The sequence below is a fragment of the Poecilia formosa genome, unplaced genomic scaffold (genome assembly GCF_000485575.1).
Source record: "Poecilia formosa unplaced genomic scaffold, Poecilia_formosa-5.1.2 Scaffold287, whole genome shotgun sequence".
Lineage (NCBI taxonomy): Eukaryota > Metazoa > Chordata > Actinopteri > Cyprinodontiformes > Poeciliidae > Poecilia > Poecilia formosa.
The window spans coordinates 433,650-456,424 of NW_006800226.1; the positions used below are offsets into that span (position 1 = coordinate 433,650).

The 22,775-nt window shown below is 39.7% G+C and overlaps 1 protein-coding gene across 4 annotated transcripts in view; it reads right to left on the reverse strand.

Annotated features, from left to right (window-relative positions):
- Window positions 1-13,661, reverse strand: part of brsk2a (BR serine/threonine kinase 2a) — a 183,935-nt gene extending 170,274 nt beyond the window's left edge. For 2 of the 4 annotated variants that reach the window (XM_016681600.1, XM_016681599.1), the window contains exon 1: window positions 13,245-13,659. In XM_016681600.1, the coding sequence (XP_016537086.1) occupies window positions 13,245-13,338 (94 nt within the window). In that variant the 5' untranslated portion in view covers window positions 13,339-13,659. Of the gene's footprint in view, window positions 1-13,244 lie in introns of all 4 variants that reach the window. The other 2 variants (XM_016681601.1, XM_016681598.1) reach the window with 2 other exon arrangements.
- Between the last annotated feature and the right edge of the window lie 9,114 nt (window positions 13,662-22,775).

Consider the following 22,775-nt stretch of genomic DNA (forward strand, 5'->3'; position numbering starts at 1 on the left):
AATTAAGAGGTCTGCCAGACTGCCAGGCTTGTGCGAGGAAAGACAGTCAAAGACAGAGAGAGCGAAAGCAGGAACCTAAAAGAGAAAAACCCAGAGTAAAGCCAACATGCTCCTAGCCAACAATCACGTGTCTTTAGGGTCTTAATAGGCATGATCAAGACTGGACCCCTTCAGCTAAAGCAGTAAATTTCGGAAAACCAAATCATGTACACAGACATGAATTTCACCTCTCTGCAGGTGCTCGGTAATGTCTGGCAGCATCTGTCTTTTGTCTTGTTGTATCTGTCTATGCTAAAAGAGCGATCAAAAAAAATGCAAATACCTGCTCAGGGGTGCGAATAAGGAATAAAGAGCAGGGCACGTGTAGGAAGACAAATTCACAGGTACAATGAGCTCCCCCAGGTAAAGATCTGAATATTTCATAAAGCCTCATTAAGGCATGAAAATAAGAGGTTGAGATTTTTCACTGGAAGTGTCTTGGTAATAAATTCAGGTCACATGCCAGTCTTACAGAAACAGTTGTAAGCTTACAGGCATCAAACACTCTTCTTAATAACACCTAAAGTGTTCCTACTTATAGCACACAAGACATTCATTGAATCTGGTGTAAATCTTTAATTTTACTGTTCTGTTACCTAAAATAGAAACAAAATATCTACTTAGTCATGCCATACAATAGGATACTATTTGAGAACTTTGTCACACTCTAGTCCCGTCACTATCAATACCAAAATCTACATACTTTAAAAATAGCTAAATGTTTTTCCCTCTCTTTCATTTGTGTTATGGTAGATTTTTACTTCCTTACTGTGCAGAAGTCCTAAATTAAACCATTGACAAAAATCACAAAAAAACTATTCAATGAATAATTTTAGTAATGTCTATATTTCTCATTTAACTTATTTATGCACATAAATAAGGCATGAAATTTCCTATCCATTTATCCATTGCCTCACTCCTCCATTAATACAAGAAACATGCCAACTGCTTATGGCACCATAAACTCTTAGCATATGTTCTGAGTCTTAAAAAACCCCAGAGAGCCTTAATTACCGATAACAAAATGTTACACAGTAAAATTATGCACACATTTAAATCATTGTCCAATTACAATTACTGTACTCCCTTGTAGTTTGTTAAAATATGATGATATGTTCTGCTCAAAGCAATCTTTCCAAGCAATTACCAGTGTTAGCCCATGAAGCAACACAAAGTATAGCTCTTTCATTAAGATGTGCTATGTTTGTCGAATTAAAATATAAAAATGAAATATTAAGATAACAAAAGAGGAGGAGGCAATAATGAAAATTGTTTGCTATTCAGTGGTTTTACATGAAAACATGATTGGCTATAGATGAAGTGGTCAAATTAATATCTACTTTAGTGCATACATTTTTCCACACTTAGTCACACTCACTACTTATCAGTAGTGAGTGTGATGACATTTATGTGCATCGTGTGTGTATGTGCAGAATGACAGGAATATACTGCAGCAGGAGTATATGTAAAGATTTAATTGAATTCCTTCAGCTAGGACGGCAGCCCACAGCACTCTGACTTATCCGGCCCCGAATTGCTTCCAGTGAGATCTAATCATGCTGCATGAAATGAGCCTTACCTGAGCAGAATAGCAGTGCGAGGTCTGGGGGCTGCAGGGGAATACCTCTATTAGGGACAAAGAGAGGAAACGATAGAGGAGAGGGAGAAAGGGGTCAAGAATGAAGGCAGAAGCAAGGCGTGAGAGAGAAGAGCTTAATGGAAATTTGAAAGAAATGGTTCGACTTCAATCTAAGTTAATTTGGCACGAGATGTACGCTATAATTTTCCATTAAGACCTACAGTAATCAGTTTAAATTGTTTATAGAAAGGAAGTTATTTCATCAATTTCATTCATTCACTGAAAAAAAATATCAATTAAATGCTGTTGCATTCATGTTTCAATATGGGTTTTGCAAAGTGGTACAACTTAAATATATTAGAGGATGGGTCAAGTAAAAAAAAAAAACAATTAAAAAGGGCACAAGAAAGCTATTATAGCATGAGATCTAAAGAGATTGAAATGACAATGTTTTCCTTCAGAGTTTCTCCATCGGGTAGCGCTAACCCCAACATCTGGTCAAGCAATTCCAAGTTATGAGCCATGGAAATGAACTTGAAATATGCATGATCTCAAGCTCAATATCTAAAATAGAGTCCCATCGCACTTCTACTGCATACCTTGCATTTCAATTATGGTGGAATATATGGCATCATACAAGCTTAGCGTTTTCACGTCTTTAACACTAACATACGCAATTTGATAACTAATTTGATAATATAAAGAAATGGATTTTTGGACATGTAAAAAAATAAAATAAAAATACGAGCAGTATGAGCACCCCAACTACATCTCATGCAACAGTATCCAAACACCGTTTGCCCTGACGAAGATCCAGGGCAAGCATCTATCATCTTCTCTCATGAGTTGAAAGTACTAGTAAACCCGTTTCGTTGGACCCGTTGATAAAGCAGCGAACCTGCTACTCTAACTCCAGCAAAGCAGACAGTCAAACATGCCACACAGACTGAAAGCCATAATGATCACCGTAATTCATGACTCATGCAGTGCTCCACAGATCTGCGTAGATGCATAGCCAAATGGACGAGTACTAATTTAAGCTCACTAGAATTATAATGTGTCAAAACAGCAGTGGGAGCAGACAGCCGACCAACCAAAATAACATGTTCAGAAACGGGCCACAGTACAATCCATACCTCATAAAAGCAGGTCACTGTGCTGATATTGCCACTCGTATGGAAGCACTGACAAGACAAAGTTCACCAATACATGTAACTTATACAGAATTAAAGGTAATTTAAAAAAAAAAAAACAAACTCACAATGTACCGTTAATGACAGGTAAGGCTTGACGATCTTTCCAAATGTCCCGCAAGGCATGAGGAATTATGTGTCAGTGTGTGTATGAGTGTGTGTCAAGCTTGCAGAGCTGCCTGGAGCAATTCTTCCTGCCATGGCTGAATCTCCTCCAGTGGCGATGTATGAGCTCCACAGCAGTCAGGCACAGACAGCACATTCACGTCTGTGTGTGTGTGTGTGTGTGTGTCTGTGTGTCTGTGTGTCAGTATGTGCATAATGTGCAACTGTGAATCAACATAGCTGGGTAAGCTGGCTTTGATTAATAGTAATAGCAGGCAATGACCCTGAGAGATGCCTTACTTCTGTGACTTATTTGTCTTCCCTCAGAAACACTTCTGAGGTGCGGTTGTCCCCCCTCACTCTGTTTCTTTTTTCGCCGTTTGCCTGTGTCTCAAGAGGTGCAGCTCTCAAATACAGCCTTTTGTTTCTACAGAGAGCCTGTTTAGCAACATGCAGCACAGACTTAAACCCTGACACTCAGCCACACGCACAAAGCAAAGCACCCAAAAATGCATTTTGAAAAAAAATAACTCTGTGAGGGGAAAAAAAAAAAATAGAGCATCCCTTACTTCAGCAATTTCTGATGCTTTACAAAATTAAACAAAAAATATATATATATGTTGCTGTATTGATAAAAGCCACAGAGTTACTGAACTAAAATTATTCCCACTTCTCTAAAGCCTTCATTACAGACTCTGATATCCAATAGTCAAATACTACATCTAGTAAGTCCAAATTTTGGGGGGTTATTTAGCAGAAAACAAAAATGTTCGTTTCCCATTGCAAAGGATTTAATAGTTTCCAGTGACATCAGAGCGCAGAGAGAAAGTTAAGTGCTGGCTGGTGGACTCTCAGCCAAAGTCAAATAAAAATCCAAATAGAGATTGTGCTTGATGCATTTAAAAAAAATAAATAAATAAAAAAGCACTCTGGACTCGCAGAATCAAAATGTCATTTCCAGTTATTACAATACGTGGACATGACAGCAGATGGGACTTGGCAGCATGCTCAAAGCACTTACCCTTTTTCTGATCAAGTGGCAGAAGACATTTTTATTTGCCACTCTGCTGCTCCATCAGCTATTATCTAGGTTGTCTGTGGTGGTCTTTCAATATAAGCTCCCAAATACTTATAAAAACTGAAAAATAAACATTTCACTGTTACCCTACGAAAACCAAAATACTCCCCAATTTTCAAATGTGCAATATAATAAGACCAGCTGGCCAACATGCTGAACACTGGCTTTATTATAGGCAAGTTTATCAGTCAGAGAGGATCATCCAGTTCACGTTTCTGGTTTGTGAAGAAGAGATAGCAAATTCTCTGAAAGACACACAGGCCCAATTTCTGCGGTGTTTCACGCAAAGGGCAATGTCAATTTTTTTTATCCACAAGAAGAGCCAAGACAAGTTGTTGCCATTGAAAACTTTGAAAGCATCACAATTGCCTAGCCCCAGCCATCCGTCATGCGCTGTACTCATTAAATGAGTTCACACAATTTCATTAATGTATGTTTTCCGGGAAAACAGCCCAAAGGGAGTTGCTGGTTCACTGGTTCATGCAATTTAGAAGTTATTCCATATGCATATTCACCCATATATACACAGGCGTCATAACTCACCTGACTTAACATTCAGAAGTGCGGTCTGAAACAACAACATGACCTAAAAAGTTTTTTAATTGAATTAATAACCTGTAAAACACAAAAGCATACAGTTTGGCATGCAGAATGTTAAAAATAATGAATAAATTATGCATGAAGGCGTCAGGTGTAACCCAGCTCAAAAAGATTTAATAATAGTGGTGCCTTAGCTAATTACAGCTTATACACACAGCACATCGAGCTTACAAACACTGGCACTTTGAAGGATCTCTCACTGTTGAACCTTGTTTATAGAGAGCTGATCCCCATAGATATGTAGCGGGGAAATAATGTATTGTGCCACCAGAAGGTAGTAGGCTAAGCTAATAAGCTTGTATTAATAGCTATGCATCCAAACACCTTAATGTCAATGAGCTGGAAAGTGATTAGCAACAGCACAACCAACTCGGGGTGATGTGAAAATTTCACAATATTTCTTGCCACACCAGCATGATTTCATCTAGTAAAAAATAAAATCAACTGTGTATTTATTTTTTACCAGATATAAAGGTGAATACTTTAGATTTGACACCATTCAGTATCAGTGTTTGAAATGCTTACTTTGAAGAGAGAAATGAAGTAGCTCTCAAGTTGCATCTGATTTAAACCTTTCTACCATGAGTAAGTTAAAAAGCGGTCACTGTTTTTTCAAAAATCTGGGCACCATTTGGTCAACTGGTCAAAAGTTGCTTTAACAAGTCAAACTGAAACTGGACAACTCTAGTAAATAAAGATTTAACAACATTTTGAGGTTTAGTATTGTGAAAAGAAATAATTTTCACATGGTGGCATTAAGACAACCATATTCAGAAAAACAAAGATCAAATCTCAACTTAATTATGATACACTGCTGACAGAGTCTCTCAGATTAAATTTAACGAGGTTCTTAGTTTTTTGGGGAAAAAAACTCATCCTCAAACCCAATATTCTGTATGGTCATGGGCCCATTTTTGGCATTAAGGTAGACCAATGTTTTAAGCAACCATTGTTTTTAAATTAAGAAGCAGAGAAACGAACCCTGCTTCTTATAGTTGGCTTTAAGAAGAAAAAACATATTTGATGGTTCAGAAACCTAAAAAAAAAAGAAAAATAATCAAATGTGAAAATATAACATCAGTAGTTAAGTTGAATTTTAGCAGTGCCAGGAATAATTGCTGTCTTTTTGTTTTAAATAAAAACAGCTAGATCATTTTTGTTTCATAGTTGTATGTGAATATTGAATGCCTTGTGACCATATCATTTTTACTTGGGGATGTAGCAATACACTGACAATATAAAGACTATGCAAATAGACTTTGGCCATGAGATAGTCTTTACAATAGTCTCATCACTCACAGTTGTAAAGAAGTTGTCTTCGTAAAATAAAATAAAAAGATTATAATTACAAAAATTGGAGGCTGAGCCTTACAATATTGGACCATTTTTTGTTTGTATTAATCCCCAGCAAATGACAAAGACGCCCTTATGACTTGCATGAATAAGAAATGGCAGAAAACTGCACCAAAGTCAAGGTCACCGGCCCACTCACATATCTGATGAAGGATAAGTTCAGAGGCACAGGCAGTGCTGGAGTGGTGGGGAGACTCATAAAGAACCCCCGCCCCTCATGCCTCCCCATTTCCGAGGAAAGCCTGCCAAGGCTAGCTGAGCTGATGGCAACTAACTCTGAGGCTCTCCACATGTGCTAATCTCCCAGATTTAAATGGGAACACAACACAGAGCACAGAGCAGGGCAAGCCGGTCTGATCCACCACCGTATGTCTGAGTACACACAGCCGCCATAGGCATGTGTACACATGCAGCGTGCATGTGAAAACAATTACACTCATATAATCGTCTATTATTATAATAAATCAAATACATAAATCCTGCAATCTGAATAAATGAAAAGCTTTAGGCACCCAAGATTGCTACGATGCAACCTTGAATGTCCACCCTTCAGATTTTTGTCTGAAGGGTGGACTGACAAAAATTGAGCCACAGATAGAGACGCTGTGATTTGACAGTAGTGAGAGCAGGAGGGAGTACCTCCTTTCTTCCTTCAGGGGGGAAGACTGGGAACCATCAAGAAGCAGGGAAACCATGACAACCAGGCAACCAACCTTGGCAACCAACCCAGCATTCTCACAGTCTGAGCCAGACAAGTGGCTAAGCAAGGGTTAATCTCAACTGGGTGAAAGAGGAGAGAGACAGTCTGATTAAGCCTACTGCTGTGTACATGCAACAGACATTTAATACTCTATGCTATATGTCTTAAATGCCAAACACATCCAGCTCGACTGGCTGAATAGCTGTCAGCAATAAACAAAAAAAAAAAAGACAACAAAAAAAACAAAACTGTGAAGCAACAGCTAAAATACATTCACTTAACCATGATGAGAATTTGCAGCAGCATGAAAAGCAAAATTGTGTTTTTCTGCTTGCATTCCCTTCTTTCCACTCTAGAAAACAAGTTGTGTGAAATTCTAAGTAACGCAAGAAAAATAAATCGCATTACAGAAATCAGGAGCCAAACAGAAGTGGGAACCTTGACAGATGGCAAAATGGACGAAGTGGAGTGTGCGAGTGTGGCGCGTTTCACTATGACATGGGGGAAATAGACCATAGCACTCTGATGTCCTAACCTCGTTCTCCATGGTACATAACATTGCAGAGAAGACACTGACTGCGCTGGGCTAGGTTAAGAATCAAATAGGAAGTGATGGAGTCTGTCCAAAAATAAAAAATAAAAAATGCACACAAAAACCCCTAAACGCACATCCATGATCACCCACTGAGATGTTTCTATTCACTGACCTCCCATCTAAAGATTGAGCTCCATCCCTTCCCCACCCAATATAAAGATGAAAAATCAGGGAGAAGCAGAGAGTCACGAAGATGATGATCAATACGTTTCCTTAATTAATAACCTCCAGAGTCAGAATGTTCAGGACCACTTCATCCTCTCAGACTTCAAGGCTTTTCTCGCCTCTATTCCCACTCCATTTCCCTCCCTTTGCCCCGCCTCGCTCCTCCCCCATTCTCCACCTCTTTCCTCATCATTAATCTCTGAAAATCATTGGCTACATACATTCCTCCAATCGATGCAATTCCACCGAGGTCTTGTCTGATTTACCACATGACTGAATTCCTGTATGAATCTGAACTGGCCAGAGGAAACGGAACTGAGAAAGAGAGACGGAGCACGGAGGACGAGGAAGACGAGCCTGCTTACATAACCTTCAGCAGAAGTCCCAAACGGCAACATTTGACACGAGAATCCAGATTTGATTTAAACAAAGGGGTGACCAGCCACCCCTGAAAATGACAATAACTGTGTGCACAGCATCCAAGCTTCACACACAGGAGTTGTTCATAAAAGTTTTTTTTTTTTTATTCAGTACAAAAACACCTAATTAGTCCCAAAAGGGGAGTTTAATGTTGTAAATCCTGTTGTGCAGCGCTCAAAACACAGAAGAAATAGACAGCATATGTAGCCAACACACAGGCACACCAGCATCCCACCATTTAGGATGCATTTCAGGGCTGAGGGAGTCGAGCTCTGGCTCTAACCAGACAGTGTAACAGCTGAGACCATGCTGGCTTGGCTTCCTGCTCTGCAGCTCTGATCCAGCCTGCTAACACAGTGAGCAACCCAGCTGGGAGTAACATGGAACAGCCTCTGGGTCAGGGCTTCTCTGACCTGAATGTTTGAACAAGCCCACGAACAACACAGGCCCATCATTGCAGATCTTTAGTTCTCCACTCCTCCCCCCCGCCCCAAGTTAGAGTAGCAACTTTTCACCTGCTTCACAATTATCTTAAACAGCACAAAAGCTAAGGGTCAACGAGAGCATGAGCACAGCCACAACTCATGCCTGACTGAAATGCAATACTTCACTGTAGATTTGCCGAGTAACTTTTTATTGACAGCATAAACTAAACGTTTCCTTCTCCCTCGTCCTCATGAGGAATACCCTGTGTCGAGTGTGAATTTCTTGCAACCGAGAAGAAATCTTTGAGAACAGCAACCGACCTAAACCTACCATACTGCTTTAACAGTTGTACAAATGCTGCACAATTTACCAGATAGCCAGACTCAAAATGAATGCATCCACTTGTTTGCATTAATGAACTAGGCCAAGTCAGAGGTTTTTCTACACCAATATACAAAAAACAAACAAACAAACAAACAAAAAATGCACAAGCAGACCCCAAAGCTGCAAAGAGTTAAGTCCAGTGAAGTCCACAGAAAGAGTTACAACTTGGCAAGTCTTTCTTCTGACATGAAGACAGCAAGAACAGCAGGATGCTGGTTTAAGTGCATTGTACCAGAGAACCCCCAAACAAAAAGTCCTCAGATCCCAACAGGGAGTGCTTAAGAGACAAAAAGATCAAAACAATGTCACAAACAGCTTTTTGTCAAATAAACGGTAAACTTGAAAGTCCCTGAAGCAGAAATGACTTTACTATCAAAACCTTCATGAAAAGTATAAAAAGATCCAGAACAATATTTTAAAAAAAGGGATTCACAAAGGATTAACATTTAATGTTTTTTTTTTTAAACAACAGGCTTTCTGTTCCTCTGTTAAACAACCCTCAGGAACAAAGTAATGGCAACTCAGCGTAGTATTTAACACTGAACAAAGCAGTTATTCAGCCAGTCTTAATGGTATTAAGCATTTTCCAGGCTCACAGTGCCCTTTCAAAGCATAATCAAGTAACTATGTTGCCTTCAGTCATTATAAAAATGATCTACTTTTCAAAAATAACTTAAAAAAATTTGACTTCAGAAGTTGATGCCTGGAAATTGGCCTCCATCTTTTTAGGGAGTTCCTGCTCTGGCACTCCATCAGCATGTTGCAAATTTTGAGATTTTTTTATTATTATTATTATTTTCACAAATGAAAATGTGTCTCTTTTTTTATAGATTAATAAGAAGCACAAAAATTAGCAATATATATAATCTAGTGTCTATTGAATTCTGCCTTGTTCTTAAAAATTTCCCCAAAAGCATTGCTACAATTTGGGCTCATCTTGTGCTCATGAGCCCAACATATGGGTTTATCATACGAGTCAAATTTAATCTTGCACTCCTACCAATAGATCTTTAAATCATGACCACCCACTTCATAATAACTAGTTCAAGCCCTTCACCAAAACAGCCCTGAATAGTCAGCTTTTACACAAACTCACAGATTCATAAAGTTTAGCATATATATAAGGTTTTTATACCACAATGCCAATAGATCTTCCCACTTACTTTTCTGGGACATTTGGAGAAAAATTCCTAAAGCCTAATTTTACAAGTTAGAGGTCATAAATGGTCTTTAAGAGTAGTCTGACACAAAGAAAGACAAAAAAAAAACAGGTCAAAGTTACATAATAAATAGCTAAATCCCCAACATGAAATTGTTCTACTCACAAAACTAAGCAATTGTTAAATCCTGGGCTTTAAATGTATTTATCAAAACAAATACACAGATTATTTTATGGACTACCAAATGTCTTCTCAATTTGAGGCGAGCACCACAGAGTAGAATGACGGCTTGAATGAGCTGGGTCAGATAGGTCAATAAAATGTTTAGGTCGGCAGCACATGTCAAGATAACATCCCTGTTCGCTTTGAATGTCAGTAGACAATATGTTTTGATGTTTGCCATATACAATAGAAAACCTGCACAACGTCCATCAAATGGAAACGCAGTATTGATCAGGTTCTACCAATCAAAAACAGAAACACAAGCCTTATTCTTTTATAGCTTAAGCGCCAATCAGCAGGCAGCCAGGCAGACACTCCATATCTGCAGACCTTTTCAGGGCTGAATGCACACCTGACAAAGGGGGAGTCATACAAACACTCTGCAGAAAACTAAAGGGTAATGGTGGTCTCCCCTTTAGAAAAAAAATACTTGCTCAAACCAGCAGGACAAGCATTTTGGAGAAGATCCTGGAATTCATACAATCCATTTATTAGTAATGAAACAATAGTAAATATCCGCTGTTGTATGCAGTGACAAAGAACTGCTAATGTGCTAAGCTAGGAGAGGACAGCCTATGCAACCTTTGTGCCACGTGAACGTTGTGAGAGAGAGCGCTGTGCGGATTTTAGCTGTGTAGGGGGATTAGATCAGGATCCAAATCAGAACCGCCATGGTGGCAGTGTGTGTGACTCAGGACATGCTCTAATCACTTAATGAAAAAAGGACCTGCACAACTCCTGAGTTGAAGAGCCAGATCAAGAAGACGTCTTCCGCTTTCCCTCCTGTGTCAACGCAAGCCAACCCTGGCCTGGGAACCCTCCCAAGGGGATTTAGCTCACTGGACAGTCCCTGCTGCCAGTCACAATCGAGCCAGGCCCATTGGGCACTATTAGTTGCCAGGCCAACCCTTTTCACGGAGGCCTGGGAAAAAGATCTGACAGATTAACAAATGGTTAACAGGCAAATGGATGTTCCACACCGACATTAATCTGAATAGATTTGGCATGGGTAAAAACCACAGCAGAAACAAAGAAGAAAGATTCAGATGCCATTGGCCAAATCATTTTTCCTCCCAACATAGTACAAGCAGACTTAGATAATGCTGTGTTTTCAGTTGGTTCAAAGGAGAAATGGAAAAATGTTACCAAAAAGCTCGTGAAAGTGAATTTTACCGTGTGTCCCTGAAACTCTTAATATGTTGAAGTCAAACATGTCTAGCTGACCTGTAGCTTGCATTCTTCCACCCACATGGAACCGACATCTGAAGTGAGCATGAAAAATCCATCAGAGTTGGCCCCGGCTCTCCCGTGAACAGAAACGATGATCTCAGTGACACCACATAATTAAACGTCTGTACCAAGCAGAAGATACCAGCTCGATACTAGCACAAACACCCATTAGGGAGGCTGCAGTGGGCAATGAGAAAGCAAGACGAGTCTGAGGAAAAGCTCCTCCTGCAAGCAAAATAAAATTGAGAGGGTTGCATTTATGGAAACAAAAAACAAAAAGCAACTTCAATACAGCCTGAAACATATCATAACCAGCGTTTTTGCTTTACTGACTTTTTTTTTTATTTGAAAAAGTATAATCAGAGCTAAAATAATTGTATTTTTTTAAATAAAACAGAAACTACTATTTCTACTGCCTATAAATTTTTTACTATTACCTTGATGTTAATGCAAACAAGCAGAACAAGACATAAAACTAAATGTTATATTAGCTCAGTCCTCCTTTGCATTTAAAATTAGCTCATTTTTTGATGGCATTGGTTCAACAAGGCATAAGGAATATTCTCTAAAGATTTTGATTAATGCTGCATGTCTGATTCCACTGCATATCAAACTTGCTCTACTGAGCTGAGATATGGTGAAGGCTATTAAAATACAGTGATTTTATTGTCATGTGGGGGAAAAAACAGCATGTCTATGGCAATATTTATAACAGCAAATGCATACAGTGTAGATGAGAACCACTGCTAAACAGCAAGTTGGTGGCCAGGTGAATTAAGAGACCAGGAGAATATTTGGAAGAAAGCATACTGTTTAGGAGTGCACAAAAAAAAAAACAAAAAAAAAAAACATTTACACACATGGCAACTCAGCGTGACCAGCTGGACTGAGCTGGAGAAAGTAACGCCTATTGTAGCCATTTTAGACAACAGATGGGAGGAAAATCTACCCATAGATAGACGCGCAGAGGAGAGGAAAAGTCCAACTCTCTCCCCTCATTTTAAAGGCTGGAGAGCTTTGAGAGAGGGAGCTGCAATCAGTCCTGCTATTTTCTGCCTACACACACACAGGCAGGCAGGGCTGTACCTGCCTCTCCTTTCACATGGCTCTGCTATTTGAGCCCACGGCGTTCTTGCTGTCCAGTCGCAAGCGCCGGGGCTGCACTGAAACACTCAAGCATCTCCTCAGGAGAGCATGAAACATCACCGGCTCCTGTTCCCAGGGCATCATCCTCTGACTGCACAGCACATGTGCTATATGCAACTTCAGAAAAATGCACCGTCACTGCTGTCCAGATCTAACAGAAAGCACGCGCTTCTCATTCGGGAAGCCCACACTTACATCCCCATGAGGGGTGCATGAATATAGATTAGTGTGGCTCTGCAAGCAGCTCGTGTTGTGTCAAGGTGGGATGTTCTGTTCCGAATTGCAGTCGCTGCCTGTAGGAGAAACGCCTGTCTCTCTTTCTCGCTCTCCGTGTGTGCCTGCGGACTAAGAATAGATCAATGTATCAGGCAAATCGGGATTAACCGCGTTGTGCTCCAATCACAGAACACTCAAAGGGTGCGCAAACAAGCAGGAGGAGCCGTCCCGGATAACAAACACGCACACATAACAAAAAAAAAAAAGTTGATTGTCACTGCCCTTCGCACTGTCATCATGTCTGTTGTTTGACGCTGTTCCACACGCAGATTCGATCCAACGCCAACGCACAAACGAGGAAAACCCATGTAAAGCGACACCAGACACAAATTCTTCCTCATCCTACTATGTGAACAATTATTATGTCAGACGACTGCTGACAAAATGACAAAACGCACCAGTGTCACACGAGGACTGGGCAGGTGTTTCGTAACTAAAGCATTTAGTTACCTCTCACCTGCGCACACCAAATTTCAACTCGCCTGCGGAGCGGCTTGAAAACAAATTGTGCAATTAAAGAGGGGGACTGAAAGGGGGGCGGGGGAGTGCGGACAGCAAGCTGTCCCAACTAACCTGTCTGTCCTTTCCCGAGCGTCTTCTCCAAACGATAAGGTCCCACGTAATTGGCGTGCTGGGCACCGCTGTTGTCTTTCCCGGACGATGACATGTCGAATCTCTTCAAATTAGACACTTTCTAATAAAGCGCACGCAATTAGACACTCCTCGCTGGAGCTCTGGAGCCGCCGCCGCCGCCGCCGCTGCCTCTCTTTTTTAACTCCACAGCCTCTTCTCTTCTCTTGCTCTCGCTTCTTCTGCCTCCTGGTCCCTACCTCACTCGTTGTTTGAGGAGGTGAGGTTCTCTCTTTTTTTCTGGGTGCTTTCCCCCCTCTCTACAGTCGCAGGCGAGTCGCAAGTGCCTTGAATATCATTGTGGGGGTTTAAAAAAAAGAAAAAAAGAAAAAAGAAAAGCAGCGCTGCCGCTGTGCGTCTGTGGGAGGTGCTGCCGAGCGGCCGTGAATGATCAGCAGTGGCTTCAGCCAATCGAAGAGGAGAAACCGTCTCCGCTGACCAGTTCCTCTGCCTCAGAACAGTTGTTTCTTTTCACATGACAGCTACAACTTGTGATTGTTAAAGTTTAATGTAATTAATGTCAATATACATCCGATAATACCTCTATAAAAGCGTTGTCCAGAGACCATTAGCTCTTGTTGGTTCAAACTTTGTGGAACTTGATAGCATGCTAGCAAGAAGGGACTCATCTAAAACACAAGGCACGTGAACGCGACAAAAACAAAAACAGGTTTTAATTTTATCGAAATTATCATAGAAAACATTTCATAATATTTTTAAGTTCCAAACAGTTATCTCTTTTTTTATTATTATTATCATTTAGACGCGACTCAATAACCTGACACTAACATGCTGTTTAGGAGAAGTGAATCCTGATAGCTGGGTTGTTTCAGAACAGCCATTGATACAGCTTTGTCTACTGTTGACTTTCTGTATTTCTTTTGTTTTTCTATAAAAAGTACACCTGTCCCAGAGCTGCATTGTTTAAATGTATCTCGTTCCAGAATTGAGCCACTCATTAATGCATTCCCACCATTATTTTTTGTATTCTCTTTTTGTTTTTATTTGACTACTACTTCTATCTTTAAAAGTATTTCCTTTGTCAAACCCTTTAATGGAGCTCTTGCTGCCATTTACTCTGCATTCCCTTCATTGTTCTGCCCCAAAGTCCTCTTGACTCGGTGCTGATGTGGTGTTCAGCCACTTCTGTTTGCTGGATAGAAAACGTTTATCATTATTCTTTTCACATCAAGTTTCTACAGTTCACATCACATCTGCATTTTAAGGTAGTTAATCCAGGACTTTAAGAAGGCTACAAAATGAGGCGTTTTTCCATGCTCAAATTAAAAACAGGTTTAAGGTGATTGTTAAACTGATTATCACATTTCTCAGCCCTTGGTTTTAAGCATCCTAGTGCAATGTTAATTTGGGTTGGAGCAAATATGTTAGGAATTAATGTTAGGGATCATTTAAAGTTGATGATGAATATGCATAATTAAATACTTTAGCGTGGGAGGTGATTTAGACAAATGTTTGGAGGTGAAAATGTCTGGATGAATAAATAGTGCCAGCAGTAACTGAAGCACAGCGAGCCTGCAGCTCTTAGGGCTGCGTTTGCTGTGGGCAGTGTTCTTCAGCTATGTGGCTCTTAAGGTCTTGAACCAAAGTGCATCCCTGAAACAAAACGACAATTACTCCAAACAGCACCGTGCCCAAGAAAGTGTTCCAGCCTTCATGAATATTTACACGAGCTCCATTTAGTGAAGGTGGTTTTAATGCTGCTGGAAAACCACAGTGCATGACAGTTTCTCATCCCTCCTCTTTCCTGTGTCCTTCCTCTGTGCTACCCTTTATTCCCCTCACTCTCGCAGGGCCCACAAACATGGCCTTGCGGTGATTTCAAGTGTGTGCAGCAGGGGCAGAGTATGTTGGCTCTGCGATTCATTTCACACCCCACTGGTCTGAGACCTGTGACTGCAGCTCTGGCCTCTGTCTGTTCCTCACACCCTGAGAGAGTACAGGTGTCAGGGGGACACGTGCAGGAGAAACACGCACACACACACACACACACACGAGCACACTAAGTGACCTCTAAAATATTCGCATTGAAGGGGGCTGCTGAAATATTAAACAGAGAAATATGTAGAAACAAAAGAGTAAGATACATACATATATATACAAACCTGTATGTGCGCGTGTGTATTCTTTCATATCGGAGTCAGTCTTTTTTAAGCTTTGATCTTGATCAGTGGTTTTGTGTTTGCATTTCTCTTTAGAATTGTGCTGCTTTTAAACTTATGTTCTTGTACTTAAAGCTGCAGTATGCAACTTTGATGAAAAATATACTTTTTACGAAAAATATACTTTCACATACTTGCTATGTTGAGGCTGTACGGTATGAGACAGATAATCTGTGAAAAAAATGTTCAGACAAGCTAGCATGAACGCCAATGACGGCGGATAAACAGTTTTTCTGTAGCAGTACGTTGTTTCTCCACCATTAGCACATTGAGCAACATCGATCGACAGCGCTAAGACCTTCCTGCTGGTTCTGGTCTGTTGTTTTTGGTTTCTTCAGACAGCAGTAGTAGCTCACGGAGGAGGTGGAGGAGATCAATCTTTTCACAGATTACCTGTCTCTTAGTATTCTGTTAGTTTTAACAAATATTTAAAAAATATATATATATATATTCTTTATAAAAGTTACATACTGCACCTTTAACAAGAAAAAGTGCATATTTTGCTAAAAAAGGAGAGAGGATGTCAATACTTTAAGAATCAGATATGTGCCAGATTAAATAAAATGTGTACGTCAAATTAAAAGTGTGTAAAAATAAATCAGATCTTTAAGAAAAACCTAATAAAAATATCCCTGGAGTTTGGGCATTGTTTTCATTCAGTTGATTTAAAAGTTTTAAATCAACTGAATGAAAAATAAAATGACAGTAAAAAATGAAACTCACAGAATCAACTTTTCAGATCAAATTAGAAATCTCTGTGTTGCATTTGATCGTAAGTGTTGCAGTTTATTCCGACTTTCTGATCTCACATTAAAAAACATTGCTAAGCGTATATTTTATCAACTGCAACACATTCCTATAAGGTTTGACTGTTTCTTTCTCAGCCCAGTGGAGAGACTTTAACATGCACTTTTTACACATGCAGAACATTTTAACACCAACACTTTCTTTTTCTCCTTTTCCTAAAAAGAAAGTACCGTACTGCAAAAGTCAAATACTGACAAAGAGCATACGAGAGTTTGCTCTACTTTTGAAGTCTGTTCATTTTAGAACTGAATTGACTTTTAAAAGTCATTTGAAGAGTGCCTCCAATGACTTTCAAAATCTTCCTTGATCCGCGTTCCACATACTTATCAGACTTACGTTTGTTGTACAAGCTATCCAGGTCAGATCTGGATCGGTCTCTTGTAAAGTCTTTGTATAATGTTCAAATAAAGAAGAAAGAATCACAAAAAGACAAACTTTTCCTATCTTGGCTCTTGCATGTGGAAAAGCTTCCTGAAGACCTTGAGGGCCATTGACATTTTAAAAAAGCAAACAAAGAATTTATCTCTTTTGCTTGCCTTTAATAAATTTTTAGTAAATAACATCATCAATTCCTAATTTAACTTTGATATCATTTTATTTGTAGTTTTATTGCATTTTCAGTTAGAATTAGTACAGATTTTGGATTATTTTACCATTTACACTTACTGGTAATTTTTTGTTGTTTTTTGTTTTTTGCTGTGGTTAATTAGCATTTATGGCAATTGTTTGAGATAAATTAATCTTTTTAATTCTTCTTGTATTATTTTCCTCAGTCCTTAGCTTTTCCTTTGTTCTTACACATCTCTTTGTTTCCCAGGTTTAGCCCATATTTTGTTTTCTTTTCTGTTTTTCTTTGTCATATTTTACATTGCATCCTGTTTGTACATCATGTAAATAACTATTTGCTGACCTCTTCATGCATAAAATATGACGCATAAAGATTTTTTAAAGTCCTAATGTTTTTGATGCTAGGTTAAAAAGACAAAACAATAGAATACATAGTCTACAGAAATATTTTCTGCATAATTTCGAAGATTTCAGAGTTTAAATAAAGAAACGAGATACGATTCAAAACTTTCCCGTTTTGCTTTGTGCACTCATTAGACTTAATCTTCGTGATTCTTCCCCTATATATAAATATATATTCTGTCTATATTTAACTGAAACAAGCAAACACAACGCAAATAAAAAATTAAAACTCCATTTGTTTTATAAATAATGCACGCAAGCAAGAACATGTTCCCATCTAGCAAAGCTTTCCCCCCAACCCACACTCTTCACTTTCTTGCGTGACACCAAGTTTACATGCCCCAGTTTAGTGCCTTTGAGGTCTGCCCTAGGAATGTGCGCCGTATCCCCCAGATGCCCTTCATCGCGCCGAGAGCCAGCTTCCTGTAAAGTGTGACCCAAAATGCCACTCCTGTGCATGCCGCCGAGCCAGGTGGACAGGGCGTGTGATGTCAGAGCCAGGTGCCAGGTGGGCACCATCTCAATAATGCATCACGCTCAGCACTGGCGCTGGCAGGTGTTACACTTTGAAGTGTTCCAGAAACATCTGCAGCCTGAGCTTTTAATCACCTTCTCTGTTACCCCAAACCGCTTCTCATCAATCCGTCTCCTCTGCTCCGTGGCCTCCTGCATCCTACAGCCGCCTCCTAAGCAAACGAACGGGAAGACTAAGCTGTGTGCGCGGATTTGCTTTTTAAATATGTATTTATGCTTGTTGACCAACGTGGACATAAAACTGCTAAATTTAAACAGGAGTAAAATACAAAAATGCCTTTTGTCTTCAGGACGTTTATTAAACATTAAGCAGGGTAGAAATTACCGAGCAATTGCATTTTAGCGAGCAGTGCAGTGTCAGCGAAAGTGGAAGGTAAATGAATACTCATATTTTTCTACCAACCTATCAGATTCAACAATTGTGCAAGAAAAACATTGTGTAAATATTGAAAAGGGATTTCATCTGTGAGCGGTCTATACAATGAGTAATTGTTTGCATTTCAGATCATTTCACCTTTCTGTATTTGCTTGAAACAAAGAAATGAAAAGGAGACTTACCAGAGGGGGGTGGGGGGGAAAGACAGTCAGATGTTGACACAGTGAGGTTTACGTCAGCAAACACTGCTGCGAAAAAAAAAGTATTTTCACATTTCATGCGTCCCGTTTCCTGTCATAAATATTTCAGATCATTAATCAATAACAATAACAAACAAAGTAAACATAAAGTTGGGTTTTTAAATGATGGTTTTCTTTAATTAAGAAGAAAAACTCACCTGGCCCCATGAGAGAAAATATTTTCACCAAAATATTAGTAAAGTTTTACCACCATTGGTAAAGGAATTTTACCCCAATCATTTTTCCAAAATTGTTTCAATTAAAAGGCACTGGAAGGACTTCAGCATAAATGGCCCACTTAAGTTCCTATCCTGACAAAGCCACACCTAAGCCTTAACTTTGTTTTTATGAGCCGCTCCGAGGACCTGTGGCTATAATGTCGACCTAAGCTCTCAAAAAGAGAGATTTTTCATCACAATTTTCAGCTGTAGAGCAAAATTTAAGAGATGTCATCCAGACCCAGTAGCAGCATAGCAGACGCAGCCCATCACACCACCAGCATCGTTTTTGACTGTCTGTACGGTGTCCTTTTGCTGAAATGCTGTGCTAGCTTTACATCATAATACGACAGGATCGACACTTTCCAAAAAAGTTCCACTTTTGTCTAGTCAGCCTACAGAGTATTTCTGGATCATCGAGATGCTTTTGACATATGTAAGATGTGGCTTTGTGTTCTGTTTGGACAGCAATGTTTTTTTTGTTGTGTTTTGTTTTTTTACCAAGAAACTCTCATAGATTACGTTTGCCCAGTTGAATCATGAACATTGACCTCCACAGAGGCAAATGAGGCCAGCAGTGCTTTAGATATTGTTCAATGTTCTTCTGTGAGCTCCTGGATGAGTTACTGATATGGAATAATGTTTTGATAGGCTGTTCCAGGTCTCCCTCCATTTGTCAATAATACCTCTTGACTGCAATGGATTAAAGTCCCAAGCCCTTAGAAATGATATCTTTAGATTGGGGCATGATGTTCAGGTTTTTGAGAATTTTTATCCTACATCCTGTTGTCAGACAGGCTCTCTATAAGCAATTTTAACTGCACTTATTTACTCTGGGGGTTTTTATTATTATTATTCGTGTGTGTTTTTTTTTTGTTTGTTTGTTTGTTTTTTGTTTTGTTTTTTTGTCTTATATTGAAAATGCATTTGATGAAAACACAGACAACCCGTAAGAGAGCAAATACTTTTTCACTGGCTTGTATTTGGTAAGTGGCACAAAATTATGAGCTTAACCACTGCCAAGGGATGTAGAGCTTTATTTCACAGCCTAACCAGTTCAACAAAGAGTCAAAAACACATTCTTGCATTACATTTCTGCACATAAACCATTCATCTTGTAGTATTGCATTTTTTTTTTTCTTTTCCTGAGCTGCAGCAAATGTTACACATACAGCAACATCCACCACAGGTGAACTCAAAGCCCTTCAGACTTGTACAAATGGGTTATTGCTGGCAAGCGGCTTGCTGGAAGCTGCTGGCTGAACTGGGCAGCTCCAGTGTTTGACAAATTAGCTTGTCATCGACATACAGAGGAGACTATCGGTGTTCATCTGCAAATATTTACAAATACAAGAGAGCAGCATAAGGGAGAACGAATGAAATGGGAATGAGTGTTTGTTTCAGGGGGGATTTGCGGTTTCAAATATGCAAAAACATTCTGCCGTATCATACCTGTGACTTAATCATCTCCCTTTAGATGCTTGAGAAAAAAAAAATGGTAGAGCGAAATTATTTTTCTACTCTATGCAAAGTTTTGCAGCTCCACCCTTTGCACCACATTAGATGACTTGTCAGCTGACTGGAAGCAGGCTGCTATACTTTTATTTCTACTACAAGGAAGAGAGCTGCAAATGTTTGGAAATATTTTCAGTTGAACAAATAAGCACCACTGCTTCTGAAGAAGGCTAGAAGAAGGTATTGTGGATTAATTTAAATGAACAGTCGTTCAAAAAAAATCCATCGTTTTACACTTACTAATTTTTAAGAAATCATCCTCAGGTAACACAAATGTTAACTATTACCTACAAACTTTTTGTCATAAGGCAACTTAACTACAATTTTGCAGTGTGTGTGTGTGTGTGTGTGTGTCTTTTTTGATGACAAGCTTCAAATGAAACATGTCCCACACTGCCCCCCCCCCCCATCCAGACTGTTACATGCAGTTTCTTGAAGGCAGTGTTGACTACTTGGATGATATCCTGCATCCAAGGAGTATGTGTATTCTGCTGCGCACCTCCCCTTGTGCCTGTTCTCCATCTCACTCAGTGGAATTGTGAAGGAGGAGCTTGCATGCACATTTCTGTAAAACTGCAAAGAAAAGAAACAGCTTGCAACTGTAATTCGGTTCCAATTATGTGTGCTAAAGAGCAGGACAGTAGATTCAGTTTGTTCATGAACATCACAACGCTACAGTTTACTATGAAGCTAAAGTTGACATTCTGTGAGACAGGTAAGAAATCCAACTACAGACTGGCTATAGCAGCAGATAGCCTGAGTAACTGATATCAACTTTTTCAGATACCAGTGTCACTCTAGGTCCAAACTGTTTTTTTCTCTTTTTTTTTTGCTGGCATATTTTATCACTTTTGCAAAAGAAGGTAAAACTGTTGCCATGCCATTTCCTTTTTAACTTAAATCAGTTAGTTCATATGTTAGCTATACTTTGGTTTGTTGTATTCGTACAACAAAAATTTGCAAATCAGGATATTATTACTTGTTGGCTTTTTCAGATTTACAACATCAGAAAGCAAAGGTTTTGAGAAACTAAAACAAAACAAAGACGTGCTTTCACTCTAAAATGTAACAGAAAATGTAGCAAAGCACCACGACCTACGCAGTCACAGTATGCCGTTGTGACATAGATGAGATGCCCTTTTATTGTAAACCAAAACATCTTGCAGGGGCCACGAGGTAAGAATGCAGGGTAGACAATATTTCAGGATTTTTGTTTTCTCACAAAACCCTTTCCCTCAGGCCATAACACATATGTATATGCTATCATGTTCATCCGTGATGTGCAGGATAATGCAGGAGTAAATACAGGTTTTCCTGCTGAGGTTCAGGTAGGATAAAAGGTGAAGGGTAACCAAACCTACGTAGTGTCAACAGATACCGCTCCAAAAGGTAAAACTGAAAGGAATAACACATGAAAACTTTAACTGAAACATTTACAAAGATGCTTATGAATTCATATATGTTTTGGAGGATGTTGAAAAATGGGACACTTGCTCTCTCATCATGCCACATGCATGTTAACGTGTAAGTTCTGGAACAAACTATCATCAAGACACAGAAGTGGACTTCACCCACCCGTGTTCATGTAGCATGATCAGTGGCCAGCTGGTGTTCATTTTAAATGTCACTACTGAATGGTAGCTGTACACTGACATGCCCATAAGTGAGGCTGTGGAAGAAAAATTCACTGCAGGGAGTAAGCCTCTCCCCCCCACCCCCTCCCTACCATGCACAGGGAGTGCACACTGGCACCCGCAGCTGCAGGGACACTCCTCTGCAGCTGCACTGCCCCCTGCTGACTGGTGAAAACCACATTCTCACACTCCTAAAAACTGCCAACAGGGACTTCTTTCACCCTTTCACGGCATTCATAAAAACAGTAAATTCTCTCTCATATTTAGGACGGCATGAACTATCATTCAGTCCTGTCAGACTGAACATCAGGGCAATGCCAGGAAAAAATAAATAAATAAAAATCTAGCTTCAGAATTTCTTGCATCACACAACTCCTCATTGTGAAATCCCAACCACAGTCATTTGACCCAGTTTGCTTCCGTTTCTCCTCTGCGCGCTGCAGCTTTTAAGTGTCGAAAAACCCCGGCAACAGCAAAACATGCTCAAGAACACCGGTGGAAATCCAATAACCTGGATTCTATTACGGCTAATGCTGGAAGAGGATTCACAAAGGTGCTATGAATTAGTGCTGATAAAAACACAAAACATGTTTATTGCTTAATATCCACAGACGCATCCACCAAGATTCTTCTACATCCACAAAACGCACATACACACTCATTCAAATCAAGCATTTCCTCTTTAATCATAGCCTTTTTGCAATTACGAAGAACCTTAATTGCAGTATAAGGAGCAGACTGTTGGTAATCATGTAAAGGGTTTGGCTGAGGCACTGGATAATTAGGTTTGCTGTGTGCGCCTCACTAATCACATGGACATTTAATGGGAGCGTAGAGCGAAGGACTAAAACAACTGCATTTAGCCGTGATAAATTCACTGATCACTCAGTCAGCATGCACGGTCCCTATTGGCCTGATCACTCATTATCAAGTTTGAGCTCAGAGAAACACAACACATATGGACATCGAGAATATAACAATCCCTTCGCTGTGAGCGCGCCA